Source organism: Cygnus olor, chromosome 26 (genome assembly GCF_009769625.2).
Source record: "Cygnus olor isolate bCygOlo1 chromosome 26, bCygOlo1.pri.v2, whole genome shotgun sequence".
Lineage (NCBI taxonomy): Eukaryota > Metazoa > Chordata > Aves > Anseriformes > Anatidae > Cygnus > Cygnus olor.
Window position 1 is genome coordinate 2,998,770 of NC_049194.1, and position 22,355 is coordinate 3,021,124.

The following is a 22,355-nucleotide window of genomic DNA, read 5'->3' on the forward strand; positions in this document are numbered from 1 at the left end:
AGTGAAAAATAATAGGCCTTAAAAAAAATAAGAGGCTTAGAATAATGGAACATAAATACAAATTCCTGCACAAGAAATTACATCTGGAAACCTTCTTCAGAAAGAGTTAAATGAAAACAGTCACCACTTTCATCTGAAAAGATATTTATTTTGAGAACTTCAACTTGCACATTGTACAAAAATTGACAAATTCAGCAAAAAAAACTATAAAACGTTTTTTTTTCCCCCTAACATATTAACATTATAATTTTAAAAAGGGTAAGAGTTAAGAAAACTTAAGCCAGGCACATTTGTTCTAGTCTGTCTGCAGTAAAGTGTGATTAAAAACATCTTGTCATGTTGAGGTATTAAACTGCAAACTTTGGTAATGTTAGAAAAAGACAATCCATTTACAAAAGCAAGCCTTCTTGGTGTCATTTACAATAACCAAAATGTTTCATAAAAAAAAGTCAAAATTGATTATTCTCCATTTCTAGGTAGAAATACACTGAAACAAAGAAATTCATGTTACCATAATACACCTAGCATTAGGAGGAAACCCGAAAGTTTGCAAATCCATGCTAATCGTATACAGCTACAGTGTTATATTTAACCCTAAGAACAAAATCCGGTTGGCAAGTTTAAACAATTCAGTGCTTATGAAAAATATATACGGTGATTCAGAGCCCAGTCTTTCCAAAAAGGACAAAAGGCACTTAAGAATGGCTTTAGTATATTCCACAATGGCATTTCTGGATAGAAGACAGCACCTGGCTGAACAAATAGTTCCCTAATAAGAAGTCCAACTGAGGTAGTACTTCATATTGCTCCAACTACTTGACTAAAAGCAAGCAGCTTTTTTTTGATATACAAAATTAGCAGGAAATGGCTTTGATAGGTCTGTCAAATGTAGAAAAAGTTATTTAAAAAATAGTAAATATCCACTTGCAATTAAAAAGTCATAAGCCAGGAACCATCTTGTACAAGTTGAGCATCAAAATGCTGCCAAGGTGATGCAAAAATCTACCTTTATGGCCAAATCCCCAAATGCTGAAGATTGTTCAAGCAACCAAGCCATTTTTCTTGAATTAAAAAAAAGGGGGAGGGGATGGGGATGGGACAACAGAGGGCAATCCGAGAACTTTCACAATCATTAGCAGCCTTACCGGAAGCACTTTGTATAGAAAAAAGATGCGTGCTGATGAATGGCAGTTTTGAGGGAAAAAAAATTTAAAAAAAGCAAAATTCAACATTTAGAACAAAAACAAAATCCACAAACATACAGAAGGATATTCCTTGAAGTTTATAGTTTTTTTAAAAACAAGGAAGACTTTAACCTTTTTTTAGGGATCTGGGAGAACACAGACTACTTTTTTTTTTTTTTTAAATTAAGCCCATTGAAAACCCATTAATAAGTTTGAACACAAGGAAATTAGAAGTGCTTTACAGAATCACCGTCCATTGCCATATCCAGGAAAGAGCTGAGTTAGAATGGTCTGCAGTGTTTCATTCACTTGCATGGTATAGTTTTTGCCAAGATCGTAGCGGCAGGCTGGACAACTGTACACATCAGCTTTGAAGGATCTATCCAAACAATCCTGGTGAAGGACAAAAAAAAATAATTAGTTAAGAAATACGGATGTGCCGTTCAGCTCATTCTACAGAGCCCCGATTGGAGAATGAGGTTCCTTTTACTTCGTAGCTCACCCAGGTGTTGACAAGAGCTGAGAAAGGCCAAGAGCAATGCAAGGCTGGCTGTCAGAAAGAAAACTTCCTTCATTACAAGCAATAGCACACGCTCTTCAACAGAGCGCATCAGTCACGGCAGCATTTAAGTATGTGGTAGAGATGCTAAAGACTGTCATAGCTTCCACAAGAACACTCCACGTTATTCCTCAGAAAACAAAACAAAACCATGCACTTTGTAACACTGACAAATCCATCAGTGTCACCTAGCAGCATTACTCAGCCTGCAGAGAAGGTCTCATCATCTTTTACAAGAATCAGGCAGTAGCAATACAATTGTGGAACTTTCTTTAAAGTGAACTTTCCTACGCCAATGAACTTTCATCAAATCTTAAGTTTTCACATATAACTGAGTCCTGCTAGAACACTAACAGGCAGAAACAAAAAAAAAAATCTGCTTCACCACTTCAGTCAGTTCAAGGCTCAACTGCTCACCTTGCACACGTTATGTTGGCATACAGTTGTGACTGGCCGAAACACAACCTCCTGACAGCAAATACACAAGAAAGCCTCTTCAACTTTATTTAGAAATTTCTGTAAAGAGAACATTTGAATCAACTTCTTGTTACTATGCTCTGAAAGGTACAGCCCTCCCCCCAAAATAAAAAATGAAATACAAAGGATTATTTTAGACATAGAAAGTTTTTTTTTTTTTTTCCTTTAAACAAAGCTCAACATGGAAAAAAGTCACATTAACAAGTTCTTAACCTTCTCACTGGTCTCAAATAGTGCTTTTAAGTTACGCTGCAGATGCCTACATTCAAAAAATACTAGAGTTCTGAGGCTATTTCTTTATGCAGCCAAGAAGTTTATATTTAGGAACAGTAAAATAGTTAATTACCACTATTTCAGGAATAAAAAAGTATTATATACCGGTCCATCTTTGAGAGCATCTAGTACTTCATTCCACAGTTTTTCATTGGCTTCATCACTTTTTATAAGAGATTTTTGCTGAGATGTCAGCTTATATGGCTCTACTTTAGTTTTCTTTGGAGTCCCTGTAGGAGAGTTAACAACTTTTTCCTCCCCTCCACCTGAAAAAGAAAAAAAACACAGTGACTTCTTAAAAAAAATAAAGATTAAGTAGGTAAAATCCACAAAGACCTACGAGGCTTTCTACATCCACTTGCCTACTTCACAAACCTGCTGATTTCCTTTTCCTCTTTCCTTTCCCTGGGGTATCAAACTCATCATCTCCATTATTTTCTTTTTCTTTATCTTTGTTTGCAACAGCTTCTAAATACCCCTCAGGATACTGCAGGAAAACAAAACAAAAAGCATCCAATGCAAACAGTGCCAATTCATAGACTTACAGACTATTAGAGGCTGGAAAGATGACCTCTGAGAGTTGCTCCAGGGGTTATCTGTCTTAAATAATAGATCCCTGCCCTCCTAAGGTACTTTGACTGTAAGAATTCCATACAAGAAGATGAGTTTTGTCCATTTAATCTCCTGATGTAGAAAGAAAACAATCCACAGGAGTGAAAGTATTCGTGTCCCCTTCAGTCTAGAGGCGGCTATCTTGATTCTTAGATTCTTACACAAGGCAAAGCAGATTATCCTCAATAAGAATGTATAATAGAAAAATTCCTGCTAACCATCAAGTCAAAGGGAACCACGGTGATGTTCCAAAAGTGTACCTGCATTGTTAGGCCAAGCTTTTTCATCCTGTCCTTTCCTTCTTTGGTCCAAGGAGCAGGTTCGTCATCATCCCTCCTAAGTAAGTAACGCCACACCAAAAATCCAGATTTCCCTGTTTCGGGCCAGTATTTCACAACCTAAAAAAACAGCCAGAAGCAAGTCCACCAGATACTATTAAAGCTTCTTTGCCATAAGCAAATTACCTTTCCCTACTTCAGTAGGATTCAAATCCTTCTTACCTTATATATCCCATCATATCTGTTCCCTTCTACAGGAGCGTATTTGCTGTGTTTGCCTCCTTTCACATTCCTCACCACTCGGACTGGCTTCCCAGCTCTCCAGTCCTTAGCTTCAGCTCCATTTTTGTCATTGATGGGGGCACTACAGTTCAGAGCCAGAGCTCTGCAAGAGAAAGTCCATTCAACTTAGCGCATTTACCCCAAAACTCTTCAGAATCAGAGAGGGAACAAAGTAAAACAGAGCTTGCATGGAATACTACTTTACTGAGCATCGCACTGGTACAATCAGGTACCATTACTACAAAGAGTACCAGTGTACTGGTGTTCTGCTGAACCTTAGAAATAAGGTACCAAAAAAACACCCGGAAGCTACTACTGCCTATGGGAGCCCCTTCTGGGTCTAGTCTCAGGAAAAAGCATGTAGCCAGTCTTTTGCTACTTTGCCTTACATAGTAACACTTTCAAGTATCTAAGAACTAACACTAAGTACCACTAAGAACTCTGTGAGATAGTATTCGAGTCTGTTGACTAGGGATCACATTTTAAATACACTGATTATTCATTATATTACCCTAAATTAATTGCATGGACCACCTCCTCCACTCAAATCCACACTTATGTGCAGGAGTAACAGCTTCGAATTACGAATGATCTGGTCTCCCAGGGTGACTCATACAACAGTGGCTGCAAAGGATTCAGGAGAAAGTATGAAAATTTCTACACTATTTTACTACTCTGTTCCTTAAGTTTCAGTCAACATAGAATTGTAGTGATATTAGTCTCACATTTTTCATTTAAAGCACACCGTAAGAAGCATTTCCAGTGCACAACAGATCTACAGCCATTGTAAAACAACAGTTTTACAAATCAGTTTTACAGATTTCAAGTAAGATAAACAATTTTTCAGGTCAACAGACTGCTAGTTACTAAGGTTCAGAACAGAGTGCAAATGTTGCCAACCTGTTCATGTTGGTGAGTTTTTGATCACAAGACTGTTCCGCTGTACGTTTGTTTCCAGAAAGATCACGACCTCCACTCCCTGTATATGTGAAGGAATTTCCATGATCCTGAAACGTATATGGATGGTTGCAACATATTCACAAGAGTAATTAAATAAAAGAGTATTTTAATCAGGTATCTTTAATATTGCACTCTGAAAAAAAGGAAAAATGACACACACACACACACTCATTTAAGTCTCCCAGATTCAACTTGCCTGTTGTCCCCTCTTAAGTTTGCTAAGAACAGAGGAAAAAGTCAGGGTGACAACTGTTGTCTCATCACACACCTTAACAGGAAACATCTGATACAAAACGTAAGACATCTACATGATAGTTTGGTTCTCAGACACAAATAATCAGGATTTACTTACTATATCATCTTCATAGCCTCCTGCCAGAACCAAGGAATAAGCACCATCATTACTTCTGCCATGTATACCTGCTACGTGGGGCCTGTGAACACCAGATTCGCTCACCTGGAAAAAAATAAGAGACAGAAAAAACACAATGCAAAAGCTCACTAGGCAGCAAATGAGCAATGTGATCACTCACTGGTCTTGGAACTAAACCAATTAACAAGTACTACTTTGCGTTTGTTTTGCATATATTACAGGATGAAACTGTGTCCTCACCACCATCATCCAAACAACTCCACAAAGAAAATACACGTTTTTCAAAAATAAGCAGTTGGAAACTGCAGCGAATTAAACACCTGGATATACTTTGTGATGTGAATTTAGGTCTTTCTCACCTAGACTGCTTTTTAACAAGCTCCAGGAATTTTAGAGTAATGTAGGTACTAAAATGAAATACTTGTATAAGGCAATTGGTCTTGAAAGACTTTCATGTCATACTTGCAGAACAAAGGCTGTATAGCTCAGGGCTCCCCGCCCCGTGCTCTTACAGGATGAGAAAACTTTAATATATCTAGTTACTTGAGACAGTCTTACCAGCAGAAAAATTAGGAGATATTACACATTTCCAAGGCAAAATACTGGAAATATACGTTTGGTTTGGAGTTTGAGTCACCAAAAAAGCACGGAGGAAAAAAGCACTTGAAGTGCCTGAACAATACGACATTAGTTATGGAACACTTGATATAGACAAAGCCAGAGTTCTTTCCCTTCTGCACTTACATATCCAGTGCCATACACTTCACTATTAACTGCTTCAGGTTTCACATCTATTACTTGGATCATTCCCATTTTTCTTTACAGTGGCTGAGGCCAGGATTCAGCTTCATACCTGTACTCTGAATTTCCACATGGTGCCAACCGGAATCCCAGGAATTGGTCCATAGTGGTTCGAGGGGACAATGGTACATTCCTTTGTGCGGCCAACACATGCCATACCCTATTTCAAAAAGGAGACCAGTCAGCCAAGAATTACAAGGAACACACACCAACACTATTCCTCAAAATAAAAACGGCTTTAACTGACCTTGCCCCAGTCTCTCCGTGAGGATGAATTAGCAGATGCCATTTTTTGTTTCTTCTTACTTTCTTTTAATTTCTCTCCTGCTAAAACCACCTCACTTGCATCATTTCGACATTCAGGGCAATACCTAAAGTCACAAATCAATGAAAATTAACAAGTAGCAAAGCCTTAAATTAAAAAGAGAATTTTCTCAGTTAACTGAGTTACGATACTACAATTTCCCCATATGAAACTGGACAGGACACTGAAGCAACTCTCCATACTGGAATTAGATCTGTATTAGCCACTGTCCTTGCATGATCTTCTAAATCACTGCAGAGGTCAGGAAATGTTTGTGTCATAAAATTCTTCATATGAAATGCTGAAACAGGATACATGAACTAAACAGCATATTTCAACGTAGATACAAACAGGTGAAGGCGTATCTTTTATATATACGTCTATATTTGTATTTATGGCAAAATATATATGAAATATACATGCTGATTACATACGTATATTAAAAAGTACATGTCACAGGCCTACTATGATCGGGGACTGTGGAATACCCATAAGTGACCCATAAAAGTGACTACATGCTTACTGGCATCAGGTTTACATTTGGTTTATAGGTATCTGTACTTCAATTTGCATAAGCACCTACATCCCAAAACTATGCAAAAAATAAAAGCTTGCAAGCCACCAGCTTTCTGGCCTAAAATGCTCTCACTAGACTCAAGAGAAGCTACGAAGTCGTATTTAACAACAAAACCAACACTCAGACCACCCATAATGGTAGCGTACCTCTCTTCACCTCATACAGTCACAATACCGCCACCTAAGGGCAGCATTAAGCCCTAGACCTCACTTTCTACTCAATCTAGGTGGCAATTGTGATACCGCACAGCATCGTTAGAACTTACCAGTCCTCGTCGTCTGGTATACTACTAAGGGGAGGGTTGAGGCAGTAGATGTGGAAAGCCATATCACACTCATCACACATTAGCTGTTTATCTGGATCTTGTTTACCCCCACAGATATAGCAAGCACAAATCCTGCAGGTTTTGTTCGGGTTGTCCTTACAAGCTTTACACACAGGTCCATTTTGTCCTGTTCGCAAGGAGAAACAACTCTACTTCAGACTCCAGAAAGTGCCAAGATATACTAGAAATGGTCAAAGGAGTCACAGCTAGAAGTGTTTGTGAACTCTCTGATACTCAAAGAGAGTTAACAGAATAACAAAAGGTAAGACAATATTGTACACACAAGAACTACGTAGCAGACTCACGTTTTAATGGACTGGCACTAATAGGACAAGCACTGCCTGGTTCTTCGATTTTATAAATTTCATCCACAAACGTAATTGTGCAGTCATTCAAAGAATCACCAGCATCCCTACAAGGAGAAGTTGATAAACGTCAAAGAGATCATAAGATATCCTACAGCATGAATTCACAGCTGTGTGCCAGTAACGCAGACTGGTTTGGTGTCAGCCCTGTATCACAAGATACCTGCTGCAGCATCGCCTGCTCTAGCACAGTGGCATGACAACATCACCATGAAATACTTTTTGTGACATTAGACAAAGCATACCCCTTCTTGTCTTAATGAAGATTCAGGTACTTGTAGCATTCAAATCACTATCAGTGACTGCTGTCACCCCAAAATATTCCACAGACTATACTCCTCTCCTGTTTTATAGTTACGAAGTCAAAATAACTATGGTGAGAGGAAAAAGAAGGAATGTTCTGGCAACCCCATGAAAGTATATTTTTATACATCAGCAATTAAAGTTCAGAGTCCCTTATACGTATACTTGCTTTCTTCTAAAGAAGAGATTTGGGGTTGATTTCATCATCCTTATAAAGTGAGGGTCTATTCTGCATTTCTGTATCTGACAAAATATTACACTGAAGTTTTTGTAAAACTACTACAGATAGTTAACACAAACAATTAAACAATTCTTTGCCTCTTAGCAAATACAGGGCTTTGCATCTTCCCAGCAGTATGTGAATCCACAGATCAGTGTGCCCTGCGATTCCTTGCAGCATCCAATTCCTCCAGTGGAAGTTAATTGAAAACGCAGTACTACAAGGTCAATCACCCAGCTTTCCATCTCTCCTCAGCATTTCTGGTGCACCATTTTTTCAGCAGTCACTCAGACCTCATGAAGGCTTAAACAGAGCTGGAGAATTCAATTTATTCCACATTTCTGTTCTTTATTGCTTACCCAAGTAGTATCTTCGCATTTATCTCCTTAATCATTTTTGTTTCCCTTTTCTGCAGAATCTCAGCATCATACCAGAAACCTCTCTCTTTTGGTTCATCGGGATTATAGTTGACCATCACCACCTGTCCTACTTCTAGCTGGTGCCATTTCAAAATAGTCCGTGCACGAGCCCGTACATCATTCGAACTCAGTTCTACAACTCCATTCTCTGGATAACTTGAGGTAGAAGGCCAGAATGGAAGGACAGAGAAGACAAATCAGATTCACCATCAAAAGTTATTTGCGGTAATTTTATCTAGACAAGTTGATTTAAGAACTGATACGACAGAGCATACAAATATACCGTGAAGAATAACGTCTCCTCCTCCCACACAGTCACAGCCAGAATCAGTCAGCCTAACTTTGTTAGTATCGTATCCCTTTCAAAACTTGGGTAATAGGATTTCATACGTCTAAAAAGATGTCTAAAAACAGCCCACGTGTTTTGTTTTACAGTTGTCTTACAATTACAGCCCAGTTCTGTTCTACCTTCATGAATTCTTACAATCAAATTCCCCACTGACATCACAATCCAAATGACTAGTAGCCAAGAAATGAACAAAACTCACTCCTCATATTTCACATGATATATTACATCTTCTTCAGGAATGGTCGTCTGCTGATCAGGATCTGCACAACTGTCATTTGCAGCTTTTTTTCTGGTTACATTTACAACCTGGGCTTCAAACCATGCTCCCATATTCATATCACGAGCATCAACCAAGTCATTGATCTACACAAAGCAAAGTATACAGCTCACCAAATGGATTTTCAATTTGAGCATTAATTTTCAGATCTACTGGAAGATTTAGCCATCTCAAGTTAACTGTCATCAATATATTTTACTGATCATCTTAAACATTAAGCTGTCCCTATTACGCAGCCCTACAGTCTTCTCAGGTTAAACCCCTAAGGCTAAAAATCTATTCTACACCAAATGCATACAAGCCTTATCTTGTACAAACTACTATTAAATAGTTTACAAGAGGCTTTCTGAACTGTCTTACTCATAGTCTGATGAGGACATCACTAGATCTGTAATAAAACCCCTTGAAACAGACAAGTAAAAATGATTCCGAACAGCTTGTTGAGATTTTCTTTGGTTCATTCAAGGAAGTTTCAGCTTTGACAAATGCAGCAACTCCAAGCAAAAATACTGGGGAAAGTTTTTAAATTAAAACAAGCACTTGCAATGCTTTTTTTAAAAAAAGCAAAAAGAGCATATTGTATTTTAATTAAAAGGGTAAAATGAAAAATAAGATATTTTAACCCAAAACATGTTGCATTTAATTAGTTTGTGGTTGGCTGGTATTTTTTTTTTTTGTTTGCTGTTGGATGGTTTAAGGAAAAAAAAAAAAAGACAATTGGAGAACAAAGATTTTCAGAAATTTTCAACCGCTGAACACACTTCCCCTCCCAAAGCCTGGCTTTAAGCAGTGCTCCTTCTCCAGTGACTCACTCACCTTATAGAGGCCGAAGCCTGGGTCAGTCCAGTCAGGCTGCGCAGCCGTACTGGGCTGTCCCTCCAGTTCCATGGCACCTTCTCCATTGTGAGAGCTTTTGTCAGATTCGCTTTGGCCTGAGCCGCAGCCAGAGTCTGTGTCGGAGAGCTCGGAATCCTTCTCCTTACTAACAGCAGGAAGCACTGCTGGGCTTTGTCTAACCAAGAGCTGAACAATGTCATTCAGTCCAACACTGTAATCAAAAAGGGAGTGACCATCTTCCATCTACAGGGAAAGCATCAAAATAATCAGGTTATTTAATTCAGCGGAGATTTTCCAATTCAAAACCACCCATCGTGTTGCAACTGTCTCCATGGGCCAAGAGAGACCACAGTTCTTGAAAACCATTAACAATCAAGGAACTTGGCAGCTCTTCAGCAGCACAGATACTTATAGATTGTTATTCTTACTATTCAAAGTGTTCTTTTTTAACGGACTCCACCAACTAGAAAAGCTTCCTTGCTGCCCAGATTAAACCTCTGTGTCCTGTGAAAAGGTTTGTGGCACATTCCCTAGAAATAGCGCTTCTGGGAGGAAGGACTTAAACTACAGATCCCCTACATCCTGTCGAGATTTAAAGATAATTCTACATCACCTAGGAACTCTAAAGGAAGTTCTTTCTTCCTTAATCGAGACACGTCTCATAATACAAACGTTACCACAAAGCAGTCTTTACATTGTATTTGCGCACGCTCCGATTGTTGTTAAGACATTGCTCTGTTACACGCAGCATTAAGTAGAAGCCAAAGAATTAATCACCTTACTTTTCTCCAGGCAAACACGCAGTTTTTCCATTGAGAGTAAAAATCAAAAAGGATTCAATTCAACTTGAAACCACCCAATCACTTCTTAGCACGGGCAGGCAGGTCCTAATTTCACACCCTCTCTAATTTTAAGAATGTATTTTGAAAGTCTGGCGCTGTACGTAGTCAAATCAAGAGCCACCCCTGCAAGAAGTAAGAGAAGTTCATAGGGCCAAGTAGGTTCCTCTCCTTTCAGGAACTCGGAGGAGCACCACCATTTCGGAGTTAAAATACAGCACTCGAGACTACGCTGCAGCTCGAAGTTTAGACAAGCTTCACCACATATTTAAGGTCTGACTAAGAAATTATACAGGAAATGATCATCCCCTTCCAGCCCAAACCACCAGAAAAAGCAATCCCCCGAGCTTTGTTCCCTATCAATGGGAAGCAGAGTAAAACCTCAAAAATTTACACTTTACGGGAATCACTACGATAATTCAATTCTGATTTACAGCTCAAAACGGTTACGGAACAATCCCTGGAAATCTGACCGTGCAGGAAACGATCTGGACTTTTTCTGTTTTAGATGAGAACTCACGGAGATACACAAGACCAAACCAAAGAACTGTCGCTCGTTCTTTTAGAAAGGAGACAATACGACAAACACGGTATTGTTATCAATCGTCACCACCAAAGAACCGAGCGACAGCAGGTGCAAAGTGAAATGAAAGAGCAGAGAACGTGAACAGGACATGAAACCACAGGAGTGCAAAGGAAATTCTGAAAGAAGTGACAGCAACTGAAGATCTATCTCCAGCAAAGGATGCCTTTTTTTTTTTAATTAACGAGTATTTTCCTGACGTTTTAAAATTCGAGCTAAGGAAACACGTGAGCATTTCAAACAACTCAAAACCTCAGACAAAGCACTAATGGGCGCAGCAGGGAACGATCACTACAGGATCACACTGGGTAAATGTTTCTATGTAAAACAAAGCAAGAAAAAAAAAGAACTGAACTATGAACTCGGGGAGTTACACAAAAACGAATTAACCTTGCAAAGCAAGTGCATCTTCAATGAAGAAAATAGACGTTATGACGGCCAGTAAGTGGGTTTAGTGCTATTTAGCTGCACAGACAGTGGCAGAAGCCTGCTGACAGCCTGCCTCGCTCAGCACCTTATCTGCGAGCCCCCCCGGGTCTCTGCATCCCCTGGGTGCCCGTGCCGGGGTCGGTCCCTCCGCTGACCCCACAACTGGGTGCTGAAAGCCCGGCCCGGTACTGGGTCTACTGGGGCAGAGCCTGGCCGGGGGACACGGGACGGGGGGGGGAAGGACACGGGGGGGGAAAAACACGGAGGTGGGACCCAGAACCGTCGAGGGGGAGGGGACAGGGGGCCGTCGGAGGCACCGGGGGGGGAAACGACAACACGGAGCCGTCGGGGGGGGGCGGGGGGGGACGGACACGACTCGGCGCCGCTACCGAGGCGCCCCCCCCCCCCAACCAACGGAGGGGGCCCAGGCCAGAGGGACCCCCCCCCGTGAGGGGGCGGGGGGTGGGGTGAGAGCCCCGTCCCGGGCGCTAGGTGGCGGCAGAGCCCCCGCGGCTGGCAGCGGGCCCTGAGGGGGCTCTGAGGGGGGGGGGTTCTGTGAGGGGGCGGGGGGGGGGGTTGGGACCGTACCTGCTTGCCCCGGTAGAAGAGGCGCTGCCGGTGGGGCTCGACGCCGAAGACCTGGTGTATGCGCTGCCGCAGCCCCTCCACCTTGGTGAGCTTGGAGAGCGAGTCCACGCGGTGGGTCTCCCTGCCGTCCATGGTGCGCACCTGGATCCACATGGCGCCGCTCCTGCCCTGCCCGCACCGAGCCCGGCGTCAGCGCCGCGGCCCGGCCCCGGCGGCGCCGCTCGAGGACACCGCGCAACCTACCGCCGCCGCCGCCGCCCCCCGCCCGCCAGCCGGCCGGCCGGCCCGCCCTCCCGCCGCCGCCACGCCATTGGTCAGCAGCCCGGCCGGTTCGGGCGCTGATTGGTCGTTAGGTGGTTTAGGCCCGCCCACCCGAGCGCCTAACGGCTTTGGTTGCGCCCCTGCCTCCGTGCCGCCTCGCGGGCGGGCGCCGCGCGCCAACTGTATCTCGCGCCACAATTGAAACGCTCCCTGCGCTCTCGCGGGGCCGCCCCCGGAGAAGGCTCGCGAGATTATGCAAATGAGGGAGCCGGGAGGGGAGGGGGCGCTTTTAAAGGGGCCGCTGCCGGGGACGGCGGAGCTCGGTGCCGGGGGGGGGGGCACAACGGGGCCGCGCCCCCGGGCCGGGCTGCTCCGCGCGTTCACGGCGGGGGGCGCCGCGTTCCGGTCCAGAGAAAAATAAGTTTTAAAATATAATAATAATTATTACTATAATTATTATCATTAATAAAAGTAAAATAAAAATAAAATAAAATAAATAAAATAAAAAATAAAAAAAATAAAAAACGGGACCCCGGCCGCCGCCGTGCGGTCCCGGTCGCCGCCAGCCCCGGCCCGAAGAAGCCCGGGAACCGCGCGGGGCGATGCCGGGCCCTGCCCGCCCCCGGCCCCCCCCGCTCCGCTCGCAGCCCCCGGCCCGGCCGCGCTCCGAGGGGTTGTGGCCGCTCCCGGAGCCCCGCGGCCACTCCCGGCAGCGCTCAGCCCCCGGTAGAGGAGCCCCGGGGCAGCGGCTCCGCGCCCGGTACCCGGCGGGGACGGGCGCTGCTGGCCCCCGTGACCGGCAGCTGTCACCGGGACGGGGTGGAGGGGGGGGGGGGGGGGGGGGGGGGGGGGGGGGGGGGGGGGGGGGGGGTGGGGGGGGGGGGGTGGGGGGGGGGGGGGGGGGGGGGGGGGGGGGGGGGGGGGGGGGGGGGGACCGAAGGGAAGGGGGAAGGAGGCTCCTCCGCCATCCCCTTACCGCGTCCCGGGCTCGGGGGCCGGCGGCGGGACTCACCGGCGTGGCGGTGCTGGAGGCCGGTGCCGCGCTGCGCCCCGCCGCCGCCCCGCGCCTCTCCCCGGCCCTTTGGAGTTTGGCGCGGAAAGCCCCGTGCGCGGCGGGCGCCCCCCATTGGCCGCCGCTGCGGGAACTGAGCGCCGGGGCGGGCCGCGCCCAACCGGGAGCGCGGGAGGGCCCCGCCGCCCAACCGGGAGCCGAGCGGGGACCCCCCGGGTCCGGCACGGCACGGCAGGGCCGGGCGCGGCACGGTCCCTTTGGTCCCTCCCGCGGCGAGGGGTCAAAGGGGTCCGGTGGGAGCCCCCGCGGTGGGTGGGAAGGGTCTCCCGGTAGTCCCGGTACCGGGGCCGTTAGTTTTCGGAAACGGCACCGGGAACGGGCCGGTGCTGGGTGTGCGAAACGAGCGGGAGGCGCGAAATGTCGCCTCGTGGCTGCCCTCCTAGCAGCCATCTTCCAAAGGCGCAGCGGCACCGCCGAGCACGCCGCGGGGCTCGTCTCCGCCGGGAGCTCAAGCTGTACCGGAGCTCAAAGCCTCACCGGGAGCTCAAAGCCTCACCGGAGCTCCAACCTTACCGGGAGCTCAAGCCCTGCCGTGGTGCTGAGAGAGGCCTCCAAGATCCGAGCCGCCAGCTGCCGAGCCCCCAGGCCGGGAGCAGTGCCGGTGCTCGTAGTGCTGTGCGTGGTCCCCTCGAAAACGTGGCCGCGGGTGCTGCAGCGGGTGCGCGGGCGGAAAGCAGCGCTGGTCCTGGAGGATGTTTTCCTCCGAACTTGTAACCCTACGAGGAAATTAGAAAGGATAAAGGGTGTTTAGGATGGCCGTTCGGTGGAGTAACTGCAAGCAGGGGATTTACCGCGAGGTTTCTGAGAAAACGAATCGGCGTTAAAGTATAAAAGTAGGGGAATTGGCGATTGTGGGGGACAGACCCCGGGGTGGGGCAGTGTCAGGGCGGCGGGCTGGGCTCCGCCACGAGTGGCTTCAGCAGCACCGCCACCCGCCCAGGCCCAGCCGAGCGGCCCTGCCGGCCTCGCGGACAAAGAGAACACGAGAGCGCCGAAGCTAATGCAGAGCAGTATTTCCCGTGGTACGCCCCCCCCGCCCACAGACACAGAGCTGAACTCCTGTATGCTTCAAAAAAAAACTGTGAAGTCGGTGGGATGTGGCACCCACCTGCCCCCCTGTTTTCAGGCTGCCCTGGTGGGTGTGCAGCAAGCGAAGGCCTCCTAAGCAGCGTGTGTCCCTCTCGGATGCCCCTGCCCTCAGGATCTGTTGGGGATCCCACAGCTAAGCCACGGATCCCAGGTTGAAAGTCAGTGGCCTAGATTAGGTTAGTACCAAAGGTTAGGCATGTGTCACGCACAAAAGCCTTGAATCTGACCTGCGACCTGCAGCAGTCAGGCTTCATTTCCTCCCACATCTGAAGGCTTTGCCATGCAAGAAAGTCATTTTTCCCCCCCGTAGATGCACAGGAGTCTTAACCTTGACCTCCTGTAGCAGCACACCCTTTCCACAGTCCAAAGGGGTTATCAGAAGTTAGAGACCTCGCAGGGAGCAGGGAGAAAGGCTGAGCAGGGAAAACAGTTTGCACCCTTTTAAGGGCAGGTCCCACACCTAAATGTGTGATCCAGGTTGGGATCTTCTGGGCTGAAGTTGGAGGTAGTGCTGTTTAACAGCGCACCTGGATCCACATTGTCACCCACGTGTCCCATTTCTAGAGGAGTGGAGAACCCACATCCCTCACCAGATGCAAGACGGTTTAACAACAGACGTTTACTACCCTCTTTCAGTCTTTTTTCAGCATCGTTTACACCTCTATAAAGGGCTACAATAAGTTCAAAAAAAGCCACTTTTAATATACAGACCTGACCCTTCTTTCCTTGAGTAGTCCATGTCCCATTAAGCTCAGTACAAGGAATGTATATTTAACCAGCTATTTGGGTCAACTTTCTGACACTCAGATGCTAAGTATGTTTCAGGTAGCACCTTATCACCTGGCATTTGACTCTCCCATACACCCCATTAGGGTCCCATCTCATGTCCACATCAGAACTACATTGCACGTGTCCAGGTGCATCGCACACACGTCCTTCTGCCTGCCCTCAGTGATCCCCACCACAGTGCAGGGAACGCACTTTTACCGTAATGCAGGGCTGTTCAAGGAAAGGGCTTGTGTATGGTGACTTGTAGCATCCCTAGAACTATCAGGGTCAGGAAGCAAGAAGTGCAGTTTCTGAAGAAACTTTTACTCATTCAGTGAATCCACACACTGCAGAAGCTGTGCTGTGCTGCATCCTACACGCTCCTCAGTTGGGTCTACAGATCACTTAAAATAAGGCTCAATTCTAGATCATTCTAGTAGTAGAACACTGACTTCATTAGAAGTTAGATTATTTATACTCTCATATTAAGGTCCTTTCTTCTATTAAAACAAGAACATTGCCAGAGAAACTCATAGAGCACTTCTGATGTGAGATAAAGCCCTGGGAGCTTCAGGTTTCCACAGACTGTCAGAAAAAAAGAGCGTGACTTCCCTGTATTGCAGTTGTCTAAGAGGCTGATGAGTTTTAGTTTTCTCCCTTTTGGATTGTTTTAGGCATTTTTTTCCTTCAGAGTTCAAATTCTGATTGAAAACACTTCTGCCATCTGGCAAATCCTCCATGCTGCGAGGAAACAATATCTTGGTTCATCTGCCAGCAGGGATATCCAGTTCAGTTTACGAAAATTTAAAGCAGTGTTGCATTCATTTGCAAAAAGACACAGTCAGCAAGACAAACTTTTAACAGTCTCCTTGTTTAAAGTGAAGTTTTGGCAGAATGTTTCAGGAGAAATGAAAGTCCAGGTGTGTACCTAAGGAATGACAGCTGATAGACATGATTAAAGCAAGTCTTGCATAAAGAAGAATTGATAGCCGGTCTCACCAGTTCCAAGGGGGCCAGACTTATCCCTGTGTGGGCAGGACAGTCTTCTCATTACAGCCACTATGATTCACGCCGTCCATGCCTTACAATGCCTTTACACCACTTTCTGGTTAATATCTGAAGACACAAGAAATAGCAGGGCCTTTGGTCCCACAAAACTACAAGAAGCATCACAGCAAGAGGTACAAACACTTAAAGTGTTTAAAAGGGTCATGGTAACAGCACGTTGCATAGCTTGCAGAAGGCCAGCTGGGATCAGGAGCAAGCACCTTTGACATCTTCCCCTAACCTCACTGGCTACCCTCCGCACTCACCAGAAAAAAAGGCCACATCTGCTTTGTTCAAGAGACTTGTGGCTCTGAAATATCCCCACTATAGAGAACACCGTTTATTTTTGCAAGAGTCCTTTGGCAGTCGTGAAGAACACATGCAAGACCAGGTAAACGAAACAGACTATTCTACTTTACAGAGGTGGAAAAATATCAAGAACTGAGCCTTTACCCTAGCGAGCTATTTAATGGCTTGCCCATCATTAATAGTTGAATGTCCTCATTCGAAAAATAAATAAAAAATAAACATTCTGTTTGATGTGCAAATAACTTAATTCTGTCTTCTGCTTTTTTCTAAGAAAAATGTTTTGTTTGTTTTGTTTTCTTGGAAGTTGGAAATCGGTATGTGGAAACCAGTGCAGGATGTATGTCCCAGATGGGGACATACAGAGCTATCCCATGTTGTGATCCAGAGCCTTAACTTTTTGCTACTCAGTGTCCATGAACCCTCTCTCTGCTGAACCTTCTTCTTCCTCTCAGTGTTTAAGTGCCACTGTAAGCAAGTTCTGCCGTCTGTGTTCTGGGCTCTGCACTATGTTTCTTGTCTAGCACACAATGCACTGTAAGGCTTAACTCGCTGACCTGTGGGAAGTGCTCTGAGAGCCAGGACTCCCTGAACCACGACAGTTAGTCAAAGAAAACCAAGGTAGCTATAACACACTGCTTTTATCCAGTTTTCGTCTTTCATCTGAGGTATTAACATCTATGTTTTATGTTTGTAGATATGTACCCTTTCCATAGCTTCTCCCAAGGACTAGCGATGATTCAGTCATGTCACGTTCAACACAGCAAGAGCCCCCCCAGGTTAAATAGCAGGGCCCATCTGGAAGGTCAAGCAGTCCCTGGGTGCGCTGGAGGTTTCCACGTGCATTGGGATGACACAGGGTCATGCTGCATCCAGCAACAGGAACTCGTGAGATTTCATTTTCCTCTCCTTCCACAGAAGGCTTTTTGGTGATAGAAGCTCTCTGCTGCAGGAGCTGTGGATCCGTGATTCTTCAGACTTCTCTAGAGAAAAACTATTTGCCCTTATCTGCTTTCAACTCAGTCGTCCTGTATGAGATCTTCACCACTCCTTGGAGGACCAAAATGAAGACATAATGCTTGAGTCCAGGACTATTGTTGCCCTCCTTAAAGACATGATGCTCCCCAGCACGGTGTCTCCCCAAAACTGCTACACGCAAATCCAGAGGAAATGGAATCATGGAAGACAAGAAAGAGCTGGTGGAAACTGCTGACCTCCAGGGTCCACACACGCATGGTGGGCAGGGTGCCCACTGTCATCTGCGAAAGAGAGCAGCACGAGTCTGTGTGAAATGCAAGACACCAGCATATCAGAGAAACCTTTCCAGACGTGCACCAAGATCCAGCAAATGGGGATGGACAGTGCAAAATCAGTGCGTTCTGCTGTCGCCAGAGGAATGTGTTTTTGTTGAGATGCTCTTATAATTCCCAAAATAATTGGGGTATAGCTAGATAAACCCCAGGATTGGGGAGTGATGTAAAGGGAGTCTTGTATCGCTGATTACTGGGGAAGCAAAAGTAGAGGCCTCAGCAGTGGCCTGAGGCAGAGAGGACACACTTAGCAGGGCCAGATAACATCTAACCTCTCATTGATTAAAAAACAACTGGCTTTTTTATGTTAACCCACCCCCCCCCACCTAAAAGTATGAAGCAAGAGTGCAGGAGTAGAGGGAGGAGCAGAACAGGCATGTAGAAAACCAGCCAGCAGTCTGAAAACCAGAAGAAAGGTGAACTGGAAGACCGGGAGAGCAGCCAAGAACCAGTTGGGACGTTCCTGCAGTGAGGGCAAAGACAGCTGGGGCTCCAGGCAGGGACCTGCCCGAGCTGCTGCCGCCTGCCCATATGCCGGGGAAGCTGCTGGGGGGGACCAGGGGCTGGGAACCCCCGGGGAGATGGGCAGCAGGAGCATCCAAGTCCTGTTTCGGCTGAGGCAGGGCGAGGGCAGCAGAGAGCTGCAGCATGTCCTGGACTAGGAAACTGCTCGGAAGACTTCAGGAGACCAGGGGGTTGGTTGGAAGGTAAAAGCTGAGCTGAAGCTTTTGGTACTTCACCAGCAAATTGTTTGCAGAAGGCCACAGCACTCTGAAGGACGTTGCCTTTGGAGATCACCACGCAAAGCCCGGTGGCTGGTACTGACAGGAGGGCAGCACAGGACAGGATCCAGCACCGAGTCTCCTGCCCCACAGCCCTGACTCCATCGCTCCCTGCCCTGGGGCAGCGCTGCAGGACTGGCGCGAGGACACTCAGCGTTGATGCAGGCTGTGGCCTTGGACGAGGCTGCTGTGAGGAGCACCACCGACTGCTGCAGCTGACAGGAAGCTAGAGCATGAGGGGCTGGGTGCTTTGAGTTGACGTTATTAGCTATTTCTGTCTCTGAAACTATTTCTGCAACTGCTACCCAAAGGATCACTCGCTCCCAGCAAGAGGAAGTGGTCAGGCAAGAGGACACAAAGACAGGAACATGAGCCAGCAGAGCCTCCGGGCGGCGGAGGCAGGCAGGGCTGTCACCACGCATCGTTGGGACCTTGCAAAGGTCCAAAGGTCCAAAAAATGGCAAAGACCACAGGCTGACTTGTCACCTCGGTGGGCTCCAGACACCACTGCTCCAGAGGGACACCTGAGCAGCACAGGGCTTCTCAAGGAGTTTGCTGGAAGCCCAAGGGCTTTGCTTGACTTAGCCAAGGAACAGAAATCAGAGCTACGCATGCTTCACCCATGAATCATCTCTTCTCGTGCCTGTGTATGTGCCCTGGGGAAGGTGACCACAGCATCATGGCAGATTACTAATGGAGTAAAGGCCATGAAAGATCAACAAGATCGTATCTACCGCAGTAGATGAGCACTGGCAGAGGAGGTGTCAGATGGGGCCTCTGGTCCCCGAAGAGATGATGCTGAGCTGTGACACACCACAGAGCAGGGAAAGGAATTGGACCCAGTGCTGGGGACCCAGCATAAGGGCCTGATCCTTCAAATCCTCCACAAAGCTGCATGCTTCCCTCTCAACAGGACTGGGACAACTGAGAAGCATGTAGCTGGAGATGCCTCATCCACTGGCAGAGCCCAGGACATGGCTGAAACAAGAGCTGTACAGCTAGCAGGGCTGCAGAGGAGCAGGGTTTCCTGGCTGCCGACAGGCACGGGAGACAGGGGGTAACATCTGGGATCCTTACCAGAGGGATTCTGTCCCTGCCTTGATGCTGCAGCACATGCCCGAAGGCTGCAGAGTTACTGGTGCAATGCTGCCCGTTGTGGGAAGCACTGCCTGGTGCCACAGGGCTCGCTCACTCCAGCCATGGAGCATGTTTCTCTGCCTCCTCCTACACCCTTCCCACGCCCACCAAACTTCTGAACTGATTTTATCTTCACTGTAAGTATATGGTATATATACAGTACCAAGAATCACAGACATGATCGTGCAAACCTTTGCTCTGAAATTACAGGCTCCAAAATTTCGGAGTTCTGATACTGCAGGCAGGTCTACCACTGATCAGGAGCTCCAAGCACTGGTATTTTGTCCTGGGTCACTAAAATCACAGGCCAGATATCAAGCATTGTCTCATTAATTACAATTACTGTTGTTATCTCATACAAACCACCTGCCACTTACATGGCACATGGGAATCCTCACTTCTGCACGCATTCATCTGTGCTACATTGCAAGGCACACAAAGATGTACCGTTCCGATAGTGCTGTTTTACCCATTCAGGTGATGAAATATAACCTGCCTCGTGAGACTTTCACCATCACCACCACAACTGGCGTGCTCAGGCACTTCACTCCCATGAACCAACTGACAATTTGCATCGCTGACATTTTACCTGAGGACATAACCCACTGTCCATATACAGGACAAACACCGAGAAAAACATGGGACTCATTTCGTGAGTCCTGGTTCCTGAAATTAAAACATTTCATCATATCTTCAGAGGATAGACAAGAACATCCCTCCTTTCCCCTGTACACATCACAGCCTATAAAAGCCACCATGCAATACCTGCTCATCAGCCTAAGAGTTAATACAGGACACCGAACACTTCAAATGTGCAACTTAACCTGTGAAAAGAATGAGATCAAAGGAGGGACCATGCATTGCCGGGGAGTTTGTTAGATGACAGGTTCCCAGATTAAGCTAGAACAGTAAGTTTACTTCACAGAGACATGCACAAAAAGTCTTCTCATCAGTGCAGGTGGTAAACCATGAGGCAAAAGCCACAACTTGTAGTTGGAGAAGTTCAGAGTGAACATTAGGAAAAGCTTCTTCATTAGGAGCATAATGCAGTACTGGCTGTGTGAGGTCTCCATCCCTGGGAAGATTTTCATGACTCAGCTAGACAAAGCCGCCCAGCTGACCTGAGCCACGCTGGGTAAGAGTCCTGCCTCAAGCTGCAGGTTAGATGGCCGGACCTGCAGAGGTCTTCTTCAGCCAACAAGTCCACGGCAAGGCTGACTCAAGTAAGGAGGGGGATTCCTTTTAACCTCAAAGCTGAGAAGTGATCATTGTCAACATTTTTGTTAGCTTAACAGCACATTTTCAAAACACATTGACGCTCCCATTGCCTCCATGGCTTACCGTGGGCAATGCAGAAAAGAGACCCAAGGTCTCCTGCATTGACTGGCCAAAAACAAGGTGACTCAATCAGTTTAATAGCTTTAGAAGACCTTAGATAATTCTTACCTGTGCCTCAGTTTCCTCCCCCACGGATCTCAAAAACAGACAACAGGAAGCTTAATTGATAGCTTCAAAGCAGCTTTTGAGATCTGAAGATGAAACACAAACAGAAAAGCAAAACATTGACTAAAAAAGACATTATTTATTTCTATTAAAGAGTCCAAAATTCCCCCAGCCAAGCTCAGAGTCCTGCGTTGCTGGGCACTCAACGTGTACAAATGAAAGGCAACTCCTGTCTTGAAAATCACTACAAACTTGAGAAGCGGCACGTTTCATCACCATGTATTTGCCGTAGCCAGCCACCGGCTTTGAGCAGGAGGGCATGTCTTACTCCTTTGGTGGTTACAGCACCCTTGCTGCAGGGGAGGAGAGATTTGCCAAGGAAACACCACGGCTGAGTCACAGCCCCCATGCCTGCTTCTCTGGGCTTTCTTGACAATGCCTGGTGCCAGGTGAGGAGCAGCTTGAGAGCGGCTGTAAGCACGCTGAGCCGCCCAACCCGAGCACTTTCCAACCACATTCCTGGCTGCTAACACAGTTGCTCTTCAGAAAACCCAAGGGCAAGCTGCCTGCCGGGTGGCTGCCCCCGCACACCCGGCATGAGAGAGAAGCAGGACGAATCCTGCTCCAGCACCTCCCAACCTGCGCCAAACCCCAGGCTGGGTACGTTTCACCCCATGCTGGGCACGGTGGGCATGGCCCACGCTCGAACCCTCTTCCCTAACAGCAAGGGCGCTGCCGGAGGGTTTGCAGGAACGCCTCGCTCTGTCTGGGCCTCGCCGAGCTCCCAGAAGCGAGGAACTGCCTTTGGCACGGCATGGCGGCGGGCGGCAGCGCCCAGCTCCGAGATGTGCGTGGGGCTGTGGGCACAGGAGCAGCACTGGGGGGCTGCTGGCCGGGCCCCCTCCCCAACCACCGGGGCAGGCCCA

At 46.9% G+C, this 22,355-nt stretch overlaps 1 protein-coding gene across 9 annotated transcripts; it reads right to left on the reverse strand.

The window, feature by feature from the left end:
- Positions 1–132: 132 nt before the first annotated feature.
- On the reverse strand, positions 133–21,516 carry UHRF1 (ubiquitin like with PHD and ring finger domains 1). 9 transcript variants are annotated; one of them, XM_040537498.1, is made up of 18 exons: positions 21,433–21,516; positions 14,061–14,263; positions 12,215–12,377; positions 9,755–10,018; positions 8,861–9,024; positions 8,253–8,468; positions 7,311–7,417; positions 6,946–7,132; positions 6,047–6,170; positions 5,852–5,959; positions 4,978–5,082; positions 4,566–4,672; positions 3,606–3,768; positions 3,366–3,503; positions 2,869–2,980; positions 2,599–2,759; positions 2,161–2,259; positions 133–1,577 (listed from the first exon to the last, which is right to left on the reverse strand). In XM_040537498.1, exons 3-18 carry the CDS (start codon positions 12,365–12,367, stop codon positions 1,431–1,433), a joined length of 2,355 nt encoding a protein of 784 aa, XP_040393432.1. In that variant the 5' UTR covers positions 12,368–12,377; positions 14,061–14,263; positions 21,433–21,516; the 3' UTR covers positions 133–1,430. The 9 variants fall into 9 exon arrangements, with proteins under 9 accessions (XP_040393432.1, XP_040393430.1, XP_040393428.1 ...); XM_040537496.1 differs by lacking the exon at positions 21,433–21,516 and adding an exon at positions 18,808–19,052; XM_040537494.1 differs by lacking the exon at positions 21,433–21,516 and adding an exon at positions 18,808–19,047 and having other exon boundaries at positions 12,215–12,382.
- Positions 21,517–22,355: the final 839 nt, after the last annotated feature.